General features: G+C 47.4%; 1 protein-coding gene across 1 annotated transcript; it reads left to right on the top strand.

The window, feature by feature from the left end:
- The first annotated feature begins 6,801 nt into the window (after positions 1–6,801).
- On the top strand, positions 6,802–14,222 carry dusp28 (dual specificity phosphatase 28). The gene is made up of 2 exons (XM_085990766.1): positions 6,802–7,387; positions 14,013–14,222. Exons 1-2 carry the CDS (start codon positions 7,043–7,045, stop codon positions 14,130–14,132), a joined length of 465 nt encoding a protein of 154 aa, XP_085846892.1. The 5' UTR covers positions 6,802–7,042; the 3' UTR covers positions 14,133–14,222.
- Positions 14,223–15,740: the final 1,518 nt, after the last annotated feature.

Raw genomic sequence — 15,740 nt, 5'->3', positions numbered from 1 at the left:
AATCTCTTAACTGAAAGGACATCAATGAGATCACTAATTGGAAATTCCACAGTTTAATTAACCTTTTCCCCACCATCTCGACTCACGAGCGTCTCGCTGTCTCTCCCATGAAGCATTTGGCCAACATTTCTTCATGGTGGCTTGTGAGCACACAAATTGTGAGAAGGTGAATTCCATCGAAAGTCTTGTCACTTGCGTGTGACGTCCGTGTGACAAAAATGACGTGTGGCTCCTTTCCTTTCCCAGATACTTTTCTTCATGAAGACTTGGTGGTTCGCAGACGAATTTACTTGTCTGGGTGGCTTTCTTCTGAGACGAGCTGGCTGATCTCATCCTGGATGTTAAGGTACTGCAATTGGCATTATAGTGCCACTGGGAAAAAACTCAGGCAATGGAAAGTGCATGTAGATGAGGGTAGGATCAGCATTGGTCGTGATAGCTCCTGTTATCAAGTAGCCTGCTAATGCTCACTGTCCAGGCTTGAACATGATGAATAGTTGCTTGGGTGAGATACCAACACCTTCGCTGCCCGTGCTTGCAAACATTGAACCGCCACACCTATGCCGTGAATATGCAGTCTCCAGAGAATACAACCGCTGCACCAGCAAAGACATGCTGATCCAGGCCGACTTGACCAACCTTTAGGTGTCAGCCATGGCTCAGTTGGTAGCACACTTGCCTCTGAGTCAGAAGGTTGTGGGTTTAAGTCCCACTCCAGGGACTTGAGCACATAAAGCTAGGCTGAAACTCCAGTGCAGTGCTGAGTGAGCACTGCACTGTCGGAGGTGCTGTCTTTCGGATGAGACATTAAACCGAGGCCCCATCTGCTCTCACAGGTGGACATAAAAGATCCCATGGCACTCTTTTGAAGAAGAGCAGGGGAGTTATCCCTGGTGTCCTGGCCAATATAAATCCCTCAACCAACCTAACAAAAACAGATTATCTGGTCACTATTACATTGCTGTTTGTGGGACCTTGCTGTGTGCAAATTGGCTGCCGTGTTTCCCACATTACAACAGTGAATACACTCCAAATTTACTTCATGGCTGTAAAGTGCTTTGAGATATCCGGTGGTTGTTGTGTATGTCCCTTTAAGGGAATAACTGGTCTCAGACTGCAGTACCGGCAGTGACCACCCCTGTATAAAAGGCCCTAGCAGGCTTCTGTAGTTTCAGTTTCCAGATTGTCTCCATTCAGTAAAGACTTGTTAAACCAACTCCTGCATTCCGTGTCTCCATTAACACACGGATTTAATACTGGCGACGAGTAAGAAACGAACTTACCTGCAACTCGGCAGCACCTCAGATGACGTTATTGAAGGTCGAAGCCAGAAGAAAGAAAAAAATATAATCCAAAGAAACTCGAGAAATGGGCGTCGACCGTGGGCAACCGCCCTCCAAATCATCGGATTGAAAACTTGCAGGAGAGACTGTCCAGAGCCAGGCTTGGTTCCCCAGTCTGTGGTTTCCCAGCTAATCGGGCTGGTGGCAGGTAGTGCACTGATCCTTCCTGGGCTGCGGCGGGCTAGAGCTCGATCGGGTGGCTCTGCAACGGGGCCGGGCAGCGAGTCGGGAAGCAAAGAGAGAGAGAGAGGGTGGAGCACACAGGGCGCGGCTGGTGCTTCGCAGCCGGGCAGCGTTCGGACCTAAGAAGAGGGAGGGAAGTGTCCCAGAGGGTCCGCTCCACGACGGGAACGGTTAAAAATAAAAATACCGCGGAGAGCGGCATTGACAGCAGCGGCAGCGGCGGGAAAGCGCGGGAGGCACCATCTTAACTCGGCGGGGAAGAAGGAAAAGCGCAGGAGGCATCATTTTGATCCATCGGGGGCGAAGGAAAAGCGCGGGAGACGCCATCTTAGATTTTCAAGATGCTAAAGACTGGCGATATCACTGCCTTCGATAATGCAATAGAAGACTGGACCACGTATGTGGAAAGAGTCGAGGTATATTGCGAGGCAAACGAAATAGCCGAGGAGAAAAAGGCATCGGTATTGCTAAATTTAATGGGCGCAAGAACGTACGGCCTATTGCGGGACCTGATTAGTCCAGCCAAACCGAAGGCGAGGAGTTTTAACGAAATTGTTGCTATCCTACAGGAACACCTAAATCCTACACCGCTGCTGATAGCAGAAAGATTTAAATTCCACAGGAGAAATCAGCATAAAAATGAGAGCAATGCTGATTACCTTATGGAACTACACAAGCTATCAAAGCACTGCCAGTTCGGAGCAGGACTGGCAGATACCTTACGGGACAAATTTGTCTGTGGACTCCTGAGTGAAGGAACCCAGAAGAGGTTACTCTCAGAGAAAGAGCTGACACTAGATAAGGCTTTCAACGTGGCAGTATCGTACGAAGCAGCAGCAAGGGGAGCTGCGGAAATACAACAAAAGCCACAGGAATACGGCACCCACGAAATGACACGGGGATTTGCAAAATGTTATCGCTGCGGCAGAACAAACCATGACCAGAAGGACTGCTGGTCCAAGGACAAAATATGCAGGCAATGCGGAAAGATGGGACACATTGCACGAGTTTGCAGGTCTGAGAAGAAGACCAACGACAATAAAAAGGCTACTAAGGAACCGTACAGGAAAGTACAAAAGATGACGGACAGTAGTTCCGAAGACCAGATGAGCGATAGTGAATCCGGGAACAAGAGACTAAGCTGTCTCAAACTTCACAACATAATCGCAAAAGAGGATCACCGAACCATTTGGGTCACCCTCACGATAGCAGGGTCCCAAGTCAAAATGGAATTGGATACAGGATCAGCTCTAACCGTCATGAATCGACGAGACAACGAACGGCTATTCTCACACATACCCTTGAGAGAGACATCCATTGTCTTGAGGACGTATACAGGGCAAAAAGTATACCCCAGAGGAATAATAAGGGTGCCTGTCGAATACAACGGCAAGAAAATACGGAAATTGTATCTCTACATTCTGCAAGATGGTGGACCACCGTTATTGGGACGTGAATGGATCAGAAAGATAAGTTTAGACTGGCACTCCATTCAGGCACTGACGGTGGCTGGTAAAAAGGATGACGACATCACTCCTGGACGATTGTCAACAATCTTAGCTGATGCCAAAGAGATATTTCAACAAGAACTGGGCACTCTTAAAGGCGTAACCACCTCGATAAAAATAGAGGAGAATGCAATTCCCAAGTTTTTCAAAGCAAGACTGGTACCATATGCAATTCGCCCAGCCGTTGAGGCAGAGCTGGAGAATCTGGAGAATGCAGGCGTGTTATCTAAGGTAGACTGGAGCGAGTGGGCAACACCCATCGTTCCTGTCATGAAGAAAACATTAAACAATAAGTCTGAGGAGCCAAGGAAGGTTCGCATCTGTGGGGATTTCAAGGTGACAGTGAACCCAGTCCTTCACACAGTATAATATCCTCTTCCAAGGATAGAAGATATCTTCGCCTCACTATCTAGAGGGAAGCGTTTTACAAAAATTGTCCTAGCACAAGCATATTTGCAGATAGAGGTTGAAGAATCCTCTAGGAAGTATCTCACGATAAACACTCACAAAGGTCTTTGCCAGTATAATCGACTGGTATTCGGAGTAGCATCAGCTCCGGCGATATGGCAAAGAGCGATGGAACAAGTCCTGCAAGGGATTCCGAGGACTCAGTGTTACTTGGACGACATCCTAGTGACAGGTGAAGATGGCAGTGAACACCTTGCCAACCTAGAGCAGGTGCTCGCTAGACTACGTGAACATGGGCTACGAGCCAATCGCCCCAAGTGCGAGTTTTTTAAGAAACAGATATCGTATTGTGGCCACGTGATTGATGAAGAGGGGTTGCATAAGTCCCCTGACAAAATTGAAGCGGTAGTTAAGGCTCCAGCGCCTGCAAATGTGTCGCAACTGAGGTCATTCCTCGGATTGGTGAATTACTACCATAAGTTTTTGCCGAATTTGTCCACAATTCTGCATCCACTGAATGCCCTACTACGAACGGGAGTAGCATGGAAATGGAGCGATGAATGTAAGCGGGCCTTTCAGAAGAGTAAGGACCTAATCACGTCAAGAGAAGTATTGGCTCACTACAACCCATCACTACCGATAAGACTGGCGTGTGATGCGTCTCCCTACGGCATTGGGGCGGTACTGTCACATAAATTCCTTGATGATTCTGAGAGGCCGATAGCTTTTGCGTCACGCTCGTTAACTTCAGCCGAGCGTAACTACGCCCAGATTGACAGAGAGGCCCTCAGCCTGGTGTGGGTGGTGAAGAAGTTCAATCACTACCTGCACGGTCAGAAATTTACTCTACTAACTGATCATCAACCTCTCGTCTCCATTTTCAACCCACAGAAGGGCGTACCGATAATGACGGCACAACGGCTACAGAGGTGGTCCCTTTTACTAGGGGCACACCAATATGACATTGAGTACAAAGGAACTAAACAGCATGGGAATGCTGATGGATTGTCGCGCCTACCGTTGCCGATGGTGGAAGAAGAACTGGCAGTGGATCCGGTGGAGTTATTCCACTCGACTATTGTCGAATGTCTCCCTGTGACGAATGCAAACATAGAAAAGGAAACACGAAATGACCCGACACTCTCCTGGGTCTATGATTTAATGGTGAAGGGATAGCCAGCACATGGCGAACCACTGCTGCCAGCATTCTCGCCGAGAAGAAAACAGCTGTCAGTGTGCAGAGGAACCTTGATGTGTGGATCCAGAGTAGTAATTCCACCCAAATTGAAGGATAGAGTGCTCAATGAGCTTCATGAGGGTCATCTGGGAGAGGTAAAAATGAAGAACTTAGCCAGAGCGTTTGTGTGGTGGCCGGGAATCAATAGAGAAATCGAAGAGATGACCAAGAGCTGTACAGGATGCCAGAAGGTCCAAAACGCCCCACCACAAGCCCCTCTACATCCATGGGAGTGGCCCTCATCTCCATGGCAAAGGGTGCACATTGATTTTGCTTGTCCATTTATGGACTCGATGTTTTTAATTGCAGTGGATGCACATTCAAAGTGGCCAGAGGTAATAAAAATGTCCTCAACCACCACAGAAAAAACTATCACAGTCTTACGAACCATATTTGCCAGGAATGGGCTGCCTGAACAGATTTGCTCTGACAATGGACCACAGTTTGTGTCTGAAGAGTTCCGGAGGTTCTTAAAGAACAATAGTGTTAAGCATTACACATCCGCCCCATATCATCCAGCCACTAATGGATTGGCCGAGAGGTTTGTCCAAACATTCAAGAAGGCTATCAAGGCAATGTGTAATGAAGATATACCCCTACAACACAAGGTGGATAACTTCTTGTTTGCCTACCGGAATGCGACACATGCGGTTACCAACCAAACTCCAGCCATGATGTTCTTCAATCGAAGACTACGATGCCGCTTGGATTTGGTTAAGCCAAACGTCAGAAGAGATGTGGAGAACAGGCAGTTTCAGAATATGAATGAAAGGCCGACCAGGAGTTTTAAGATAGGTCAACCAGTTTTGGCCCGGGAGTACCGCACAGAGAAATGGCAGCCAGGAACGATCTGTACACGGCAATGTATACCGTGGACATTGGACAGAGCATTGTAAGACGCCATGCTGACCAGATTCTAGAGTCACTGGAAAACCTCAACTCCACACCACGATCTGATACACCTGGCGATGAAACCGACGTACCAATTGCATCTACCGCAGAATCGGTGATATTGGAAGCAGACGAACCAAACAACGACATTGATCCCGACTCAACCTTGCCAGAAGAACCTGATATCCCAAAGAGGCATTATCCTGACAGAATCAGGAAGCCTCCTCAAAGACTGAACTTATAATTGCTTAACTTCAACTCATGTATCTAGCAACCGTAATTGTAATTGTAATTAGTTATTATTTAGTTGTTAAATGAATGTTATGTACTGTTTATCTAAAAGGGGAGGAATTGTTGTGTATGTCCCTTTAAGGGAATAACTGGTCTCAGACTGCAGTACCGGCAGTGACCACCCCTGTATAAAAGGCCCTAGCAGGCTTCTGTAGTTTCAGTTTCCAGATTGTCTCCATTCAGTAAAGACTTGTTAAACCAACTCCTGCATTCCGTGTCTCCATTAACATACGGATTTAATAGTGGTCGTGAAAGGCGCTATCTAAATGCAAGTCTTTCTTTCTTTCCATCAACCCGTCTCAAATCTAGAAGGTCATTTTGTACTGTTGCTGAAGCGCTTCAACGATCTCTCCTCAGCCTTGACGACCGATGGTGAAGTGCTTGGAAGAACTGTGACATATGGAATGGATTCCTTACAGAGGACCCCACAGTGCAGCCTGAAGGATCAAACCTTCCTCGCAGACAGTGGACAACCATCAACCATCTCAGAACCGGTCATGGTAGATGCTGCCACCTTCTCCATAGATGGAAGATTAAAGCATCCCCATCATGTGACCTCGGAGCTCCTAATCAGACCCTGGAACACATGATTGCCCTCAGAGGATATTCACAGGAAGCCTACTAGATATCCACACTGTTACACCAGCTTTGGCCTGGATATCTGACTTAGATATTGATATTTAATTTGTTTTTTTAGCTACTACCATATGAAAGAAGAAGAGAAGGTGAGATAAAGAAGGGCAGCTGCATTGGAAAATTGATGGGGAAAAATAAGTGAGAAGAAAGGAATCAGGAAATGTTTATTTATTTGTTGTTTCTCTTAAAGAAGTATTCTTCCTTTCAGTGGAATATATTGTACTGCTTGAGTTGCAGGACCAGGTGGCATTAGGACCTGGTGGAATCCTCTTGAGCAATGACTCTGCTGTAAATATAGCAGATTCATTACACACACACTCCCTTCACTGGGAGTACAGGGCAGCTTCCAAAGAGATGCACGCCAAGTGCAAGGAATGCCCCCATTATTTGCTGGCCCTACTGCAGCTGCTGAATGTTACTTGGCCAAGATGGAGTGTCGTTGGGGCTGAGTCCTGATACCTCCAGGAGAAGGATCATTCCAAAAGCTTTCCCATCAACACTTTGCTTCACTTTTTATTGGTGGAGCCTGTTCATTCTCTCTTCAAATGCTTCAGCTGTGCAAGCTCACCGACTCGTTGCTGATCAGCAACTCCCGATCGGCCTGTGATGACGAGTTGCTCTCCGGAGAGGGAGTGACGTTTTGCATCAATGTGTCGAAGCAGCAGCCCTTCCCGGCACTGAGGATCGGCACCCTGCGGGTCCCAGTCTTCGACGACCCGGCCGAGAATCTCTACAAGTACTTCGACAGGTGCGCCGATGCGATCGAAGATGTCCGGAGGGCGGGCGGCAGGACCCTGGTGTACTGTAAGAACGGCCGCAGCAGATCGGCATCCATTTGCACTGCATACCTCATGAAGCACAGGTGCCTTTCCCTCCGGGAAGCGTTCGAGGTGGGTGATTTGTAAACAGACTGCACTGCGGAGTGAGGCTGGCTGGAAATTCCTAATGGATAATGCCGTCACCGTGCGTTGCTTATGTGGCCAGCCCAGCTCTCTGTTGTTCTGTAATATGAGGGCAACTTAGAATCATACCACGTAGTAGGAAGCCATTCAGCCCATCGTATCTGTGCTGGCTCTTTGAAAGAGCTATCCAATTAGTCCCACTCCCCCAGCACGTTCGCCATAGCCCTGTAAATCTTTCCTTTTCAAATATTTATCCAATTCCGTTTTGAAAGTTACTGTTGAATCTGCTTCCACCACACTTTCAGGCAGCTCATTCCAGATCATAACAGCTTGCTGCATAAAAAAAATTCTCCTCATCTCCCTTTGCCAATTACCTTAAATCTATGTCCTCTGGTCATCAACCCTCCTGCCAGTGGAAACAGTTTCTCCCTATCTACTTTATCAAAACCCCTCATAATATTGAACACTTCTATAAAATCTCCCCTTCAGCTTCTCTGCTCTAAGGAAACAATCCCAGTTTCTCCAGTTTCTCCACATAACTGAAGTCCCTCATCCCTTGTATCATTCTAGTAAGTCTCCTCTGCAACCTCTCCAAGCCTTGGCATCCTTCCTAAAGTGTGGTGCTCAGAATTGAACACAATACTCCAGCTGAGGTCTAACCAGTGATTTATAAAGGTCTACTGTAACTTCTTGTTGAAAAGGCAAACTCTTTTTTAATCAATTTCTTCCCGCTCTGCTGTTTCTGGGATGCGGTCCAATGGTTGCCAGCAGCCCTCCAAGTGAGTGTTCGTAGGCTATTCAAGCATGGACGACATCTCAGCTGTAGCCCAACTTAAACCTCGCTTGATGTTCACACACGTTTACTCTCCAGCAGCAATCACTAGATAGTGATCAGGAGTGGGAACCCAACTCTCTCACCCCAGTCTGGGGGCACTGAGGCCACTCGTAGAAGCCTTGACTGAGATCAGCTCCCTTGGCACACATGGGAGATTGAACTTGGCACCTGCTGGCATGTGGCTTGGTGCTTGCAATCCTGATTGCTATCCAGCGACCCTCGCTTGATAGTGTGGATGTGTGGACATCGTGTGGAGACAGGTCCGGGTTTCCATGACTCCTCCTACCCTTGAGTATTGAAGATTGAGGGGTGATCTGATCGAGGTGTTTAAAATGTTAAAAAGGATTCGATAGAGTGGCTGCAGAGAAACTATTTCCTCTGGTGGGAGTGTCAAGAACAAGGGGACATAATCTTAAAATTAGAGCCAGGCAATGTAGGAGTGAAATCAGGAAGCACTTTCTCACACAAAGGGTAGTGGAAATCTGGCACTCTCTCCCCTAAAAGACTGTGGATGCTGGGGGACAATTTGAACTTTCAAGACCGAGATCGATAGATTTTTGTTAGGTAAGGGTACCAAGGGATATGGAGATAAGGTGGGTAAATAGAGATGAGGTACAGATCAGTCATGATCTAATTGAACAGTGGAGCAGGCTTAAGGGGCTGAATGGCCTACACCTGTTCCTATGACTGAACAGCCTACCAATACCTACTGTCTAGGCTCGCTCATGAATAATGGCCACTCGAGTGAGGTGCCAATGCCAAGGGTAAGCTAACGCCAATCATGAGTCAGCAGTTTCGGGATAGATGGCGAGGAAATTGGAGAGGAATAATAGCAGAGTCTGTGGCTGCTGTGGAACCTATCCCGCAACACAAATGGGATGGTTTCTGTGGTGTATGTAACCTGTACCACCTTAAGAGACTACCTTAAGAGATGGACTACTTTCTCTTGGCTACTGTATATTGTAGTACCGGTGGTGACCACACCGGTATATAAACTCTGTGTAGTAATTTGCTAAGCAGTTCAGCCCTGACCTTCGATTAGTAAAGACCTGTTTTAGTTATTCTTGTTGTCTGTGTCCAGTGATTTATATTAAGCATATCTGGAACACTCAGACTCAACAGTTTCCACAGCAACAGGGGGTGGCAGGCAGCCTTAATTTCACTCCAGCATTGTGGGTAATGGACGGCTGCACTTTGTTCTTTCAGAGTTTAATGTTTTTGGACATGATGTGCTCAATAGCTGTAATGCTGTTGACCAAATTGCTTTTATAGAAATCAATGAGAAAGGGTTGTGACCAGTCGGACTTAAAGAGGGAGGCTCCTCAATTAGTCCCATTACATAAATGAAATTGCTCCAAAGGTTAGGTTTAACCTTTCCTTTTCTTACTGTTGATTTATTTGAATACCTGTATGTTGTTTTAAACTGTGATTGCTATTAGCATTTCCAAAATGGTTAACACAAGGCATTTTTTTCATTGGTCTGTTGTTTGTTTGACACTTGAAGAAATCCATCACCATGTTTAGTCTCCAACCAAACTACTGAGAGGTCAAGACAGGAAGGGGTTCTACCTGCTTGATCTGAAGTGCACACACTCTCTCTCTCTCTCTCTCTCTCTCTGTAAGAACATACTGTAGGAATCAACGGATTCCTAACTGAATCACTGAGGTCGAGCCAGTTCAGTAAATCAACCGAATTTAATTAAACAAGTGAACAAAACAAAAACATGCAGGAGCAACAGCAAACAGGTCTATACAGCAGCTTGTTCCACGAGGTCTGAACTCAGGACCTCCCACTCTCTGACGTCATGACGTCACCACGTTTCCTGCCGTTCGGGGCATCATGTGACCAACATGAAGACGTCATCGTGTTGTTTCAGGGCTTTTACAGAAAGCCTGTTTACACTCAGCAAACGAACATAGATGCTGTTGTAGCGGTTCGTGTAGATCGCCACTAAATAAGAGAGTTTGACTTTGACGAACTATAAATAAGTTGTTTATTTACAGGAACAGGCTAATTACAGCAGGTAAGATAGCAGGTAAGATGGCTGACTGTAGGAGCACCGTGGTGTAGGTCTTGTCCCAGCGGGGACTCCACGAGGACTGAGTTCGCAGTCCTGTGGGGAGCGTGATAACGTCATCGCGTTTGTGTTGTGGCGTCATCACGTTGTTCGCGTTTCCCGCGCTTAGGGCATCACGTGATGCGCGTCGTTGCGTCGCTGGCCGTTGAGGCCGAAGTCGGGAGGCCGGGCTGTGCCAGTGCTTGCCGCGGGAGCGGAAGATCACGTCGCTCCCGTCGGCTGGCCGTTGAGGCTGAAGACGCTAGGCTGGGCTGTGCCGGCGCACGCACATCACGTCGTACGTGACGTGACGTCAGCGCACTAGGGCACGTCTTAAAGGGGCAATGGCCCCAACAGGTAAGTTAAAAGGGCAACGGCCCCAAAAGGTAAGTTAAAGGGAATTATGTATATCTCAATGTAAGGGACAACCAGTGGTACCGCCACACTGTAACATTGGTTTAAAGATAGTTATGCATTTGTACAGGAGTTCATTGGTGGTTTTGCCACATGCGCCCCCCCAGAAGTGTCTTTAATCGTCAAAGTCAATCGCAGAGGAGGTCGGACAATCCTGTCGGAGCGACTCCGATATTCCCGGAATCACCAACTGTCAGCGTGGACGCGAAACCGACCTCAGGGTCTCCCCTCCGGTCGCGCAATCAATTTTGCTGCTTTCTCGGTGCCGGCGGCACAAATTTACACGGGGGTCGGCAGCATCTGGCTTTCTGACCGAAACGGGCATGGTAGTAGCAAAGGCCGGTCTGTGGAGGCGCCGAGGCGGGGTTCTTGGAGGCGGGACGCATCGAGGTGGCACAGTACTGCTGCATCACCGCGTAAATGGTGTCGGCTTCAGCCGCGAGCGCCACACCGTCCGTAGCCGTCGACCTGGCCAGGGCTGCTTGCACCTGCTCAGGGAGCTGGCTCAGGTACAGTTCCCGAAATATAAAACACTGCGGCTCAGACCCGAGGAGGGTGAGCATGTGGCTCATCAACTTGGAAGGCTTAACATCGCCTAACCCGGGGAGTGCGAGCAAGCGTCGCGCGCGCTCCACCTTCGTGAGACCGAATACTTGCATGAGGTGCGCCTTGAGCGTTTCGTACTTGTTCTCCACGGGCGGTGTCTCCAGCAGGCTAATAATTCGGGAAGCCGTCGAGCTGTCCAGTGCGGAGACCACATAAAGGTAACGGGTCTGATCCAGCACTATGTTTCGCAGTTGGAACTGAGCCTCTGCTTGCACGAACCAGGAGGCTGCCTGTTGTTCCCAAAATTGAGGGAGCTTCAAACTTGCTGCATTCACATCCATCTTGTTCTCGAGCTTGCCTCCGCGAAAATCGTCCACGAAGCTTCGGGGTCACCAATGTAGGAATCAACGGACTCCTAACTGAATCACTGAGGTCGAGCCAGTTCAGTAAATCAACCGAATTTAATTAAACAAGTGAACAAAACAAAAACATGCAGGAGCAACAGCAAACAGGTCTATACAGCAGCTTGTTCCACGAGGTCTGAACTCAGGACCTCCCACTCACTGATGTCATGACGTCATCACGTTTCCCGCCGTTCGGGGCATCACGTGACCAACGTGATGACGTCATCGCATTGTTTCAGGGCTTTTACAGAAAGCCTGTTTATACTCAGCAAACGAACATAGATGCTGTAACATTGGTTTAAAGACAGTTCTGCGTTTGTACAGGAGTTCATTGGTGGTTTTGCCACAATATGACAATTACCTAAGCTCAAAGAATCATGGGGTATGTTGGCAAAAACCATGGCCTCGATTTTAACTGATCCGTGGAGTCGGGATTGGAGGCGTGCGGGGGGTTAAAGTCCCGAATTCGGGGGTCCCGACACCATCCCGCCCCAAACCCACCTCCATGTAAGTTTCAAAGGAGGCAGGTACCCGCCCCGCACTGGGACCCGCCTACCCGAGTTAACGGGTAGTTAGCAGGCAGTTTTTAGCCTAATCCCTAGTTTAAACCTTGAAGTGTGGGATTCCCGACGGCTCCAAACCACGGCAAATTAGAGGAGTCGGGCCATCGGGTTGAAGGACTTGGAGGGGTCGAGATGTTGGTGTTCAGGTGAGTGATGGGTGCATGAGTGCAAGGTAAGTGTGTTTGGTGTGTCTAAAGTGTGTAAAGAAGTTTAAATTAAATGTACTTACCTTTTTAGCCTTCCTTCCTCTAGGTTTCGGGAGTCCATCATCTAACCGGCACAGAAAGCAGAACGGCTGTGAACTGTCAAAAGTGACAGCCTGCAGCTTTCTGTGCCGGAGAGATTTCTAACTGAGTCTGTGTAGAAGGACTCAGGTTAGACGTAAGACTGTCAGTGTTTGACAGCTTCAAACAGCTGCGAAACACTGATAAATTTATCTGTCAAAACGTCTTGACAGATGAAATTTCAGTCTGTGATGTCACCTGTTGCCGGGTGGCCCTTAATTGGCCTGCTGAGCCCGCTGGGTGGGCTCAACAAGGTCAATCAAGTTAAAATCGCGTGGATTGGCCGCATCGCGATGGAGGCAGGACTACAACCCTGAAAGTTGTAGTCCCGCCTCCTTCCCGACTTCTGAGTGAAAATCACCCCCAAAGCTGAAGGATTCCCAATGGTGTGCAGGGATACTGCTGGGGTTTAGCTCGCTAAAACAACACAGCTCGCCGGCGCAGTGCCATGGTAAACGTCTTGCCGACTCTCCAGCTAAGATTTTCAGCACTATCTGGATCCCGGAGAATGCCAGTCCCCGGTGATGGGTATACTCCTCCAGATCACTTCAGTGAACCAGTCTGCCTGGTCAGTCATTGGCAGTGCCCTGGAGTCCTGCCAAACTGCAGAGGTTGGGTATTGGATTATCGATCGACTTAGTTTCAATCTTTCCATTGCTGAGCGTGTCACCTTGGAACTAACTTGACCCCAAAGAGACAGCCTCTGCCTCAAAAGGAGGATCAGCCCTATCTAACACCATTGTGGGAGTACCATCACCTCAAGTACTGCAGCAGTTCAAGGACAAGGCCCACCATTACTTTGCCAGGGCAAAAAACATGGCCTTGCTAGTGTCACCCGCATCCATACCAAATAAAAACATTGCTTATTTGGTGTCTTACAAGAGCGGGCTTGAGCTCTCACTAGGTAGACAGCAGGTGCCAAAAACTCCTACTGAGTGGTATGGTGAGAAGTGACCATAAAATGATTGAGTGTCACCATTTTCTTGACCACATCATGGAGACAGACCACACACCATGGAGTGGATATTCCTCTAAATGGAGGCTTGGAGCTTCAACAACAATCCAGATAGTTACCAAACCCTGTAAAATGGGCAGCCGATCCGATCCTGTCAGTTTTTGCGCACGGCCGATAATTGCGCCCCAAACGGGGCGATACCGAATTTCTCCCCCTTTGACTTTCCAGTATGAACCTGAGTCATTAGAAATTGGAAGGGCCTATTGGTGGGTAACCATAGTGCCCTATATGGTGCTGAGCCATACAGAACTGAAAGCTAGAGTGGAAGTAGGATCATTATAATTGGCCCCAGTGCAACCTGGTCAGTGAGGGGAACCACATCAGCCAGCGTTCCCACTCCTGTCCACTGTTCAATGACGCCTGCTGGAAAATGAAGATCAGCCAATACAGTGCAACCAGACACCTTCCTGGTTCGGAAAACTCTGGCCCCTGCTGGTCTATCAGGACAGCCTGACTGACTTATTTTAACCCTGCCACTGTGTTTTATTTTTGCAGCACGTGAAGTCAGCCAGGCCAGCGGTGGAGCCCAATGAAGGTTTCTGGGTCCAACTTCAAAGATACGAAGATGAACTTCAATCCAGACAGATTAGAGCTAATTCTTTAACCAATGGATGAATGCTTCAAGAAGGAGACCAGCCCTTGCACTGAGATAGTTTTGTTTAGATCTGCTTTACTGATATTATAGAATATATATATTCAAAGTTACTACTACTGTAAGATGGTCAGTTATGTAGCCTTATTTTGTCACTGGTTCACTGTTTGAAGAAGGATGTCATTAAGATTGCATCTGGCCACAGTACATTATGACACATTTAGTCAGGTTCTGCAGATCCTGTGCCAATACAGACATTACAGACATATAATAACGGAACATTTTGGGGGTGGAAGGTTTGGACATGGGACGTGTCTTGAGGATGTTACAGGACAAGTGATGCAATGTATTTTTTTAGTCGCTAATAGCACCATTCATTTGCACCTTTATAAAACAATGGTGAGCTTAGCAACCATTTGTCATGTCCCATTAATCACGGAATTAAAACTCAGGTCAATTCAAGCTTCCAACTTCCATCTCTCTCTCTTTCTTACAGCCTTTCTCACCTCTACCTATTCGATCCCTGTTACAATGGTGGTGATGCTCCGAACTCTCCTCTCCTAAGCTCCCCTGTGTTGAAATCAAGCGTCATGCACTATTTCCTTCCCGAACCCATTCTTTTCGTGGGACTCAAAGAACAGTTTGAACTCCTTACCTCTTTCATGATATACAATCTACAAGCCTTTAAAATTCATGTTTGGCATTAATTAATCACTACTTTTTGTTCTACCTCATTCTTCTATTCTGCCCAACTTTGGTGGTGTCCTGGACTATGGACCTTCGACCTTCAACCAGGTTCCTCAACAATTAGCAGAAAGCCTGTCTACTTTCTGGAAGAAGTGAACCGACAGCACCACACTATCAAATGCTTCACTAGTATTCTAATTGTTGCTGTGATACTTTACTTGTGTAGGGCTACAACCAGGAACTCCTTTTCTGTTCACTGTGAGTTGAGTTTGAAATTTAATTATAGAATCATAGAATGTTACAGCACAGAAGGAGGCCATTTGGCCCATCGTGCCGGTGCTGGCTCTTTGAAAGAGCTATCCCATTAGTTCCACTTTCCTGCTCTTTCCCCGTAGCCCTGCAATTTTCTCCCCTTCAAGTATTTATCCAATTTCCTTTTGAAAGTTATTGTTGAATCTGCTTCCTCCATCCTTTCAGGAAGTGCATTTCAGATCATAATAACTCGCTGCGTTAAAACATTTCTCCTCATCTCACCTCTGGCTCTTTTGCCAATTAATCTTAAATCTGTGTCCTCTGGTTACCAACCCTCCTGCCAGTGGAAGCTGTTTCTCCTTGTTTACTCTATCAATACTCCTCATGATTTTGAACATCTCTATCAAATTACCGCTTAACCTTCTCTGCTCTAAGGAGAGCAATCCCAGCTTCTCCACATAACTGAAGTCCCTCATCCCTGGTACCATTCTAGTACATTTCCACTGCACCCTCTACAAGACCTTGACATCCTTCCCAACGTGCGGTACCTAGGATTGGACACAATACTCCAGCTGGGTTCTAACCAGTGATTTATAATGAATGACTGATGGGAGGGATTCACAGCGTCTGGCCTGAAAAACTGGTTGACTGGCAGACCTGCACCCATTTACCCGCATTGAATCAATTTTCAA

Source organism: Somniosus microcephalus, chromosome 6 (assembly GCF_052327205.1).
Source record: "Somniosus microcephalus isolate GS21.2 chromosome 6, FLI_Smic_1.0, whole genome shotgun sequence".
Lineage (NCBI taxonomy): Eukaryota > Metazoa > Chordata > Chondrichthyes > Squaliformes > Somniosidae > Somniosus > Somniosus microcephalus.
The sequence above is the reverse complement of the archived record's forward strand: the minus strand, read 5'-3'. Positions and strand labels throughout refer to the sequence as shown.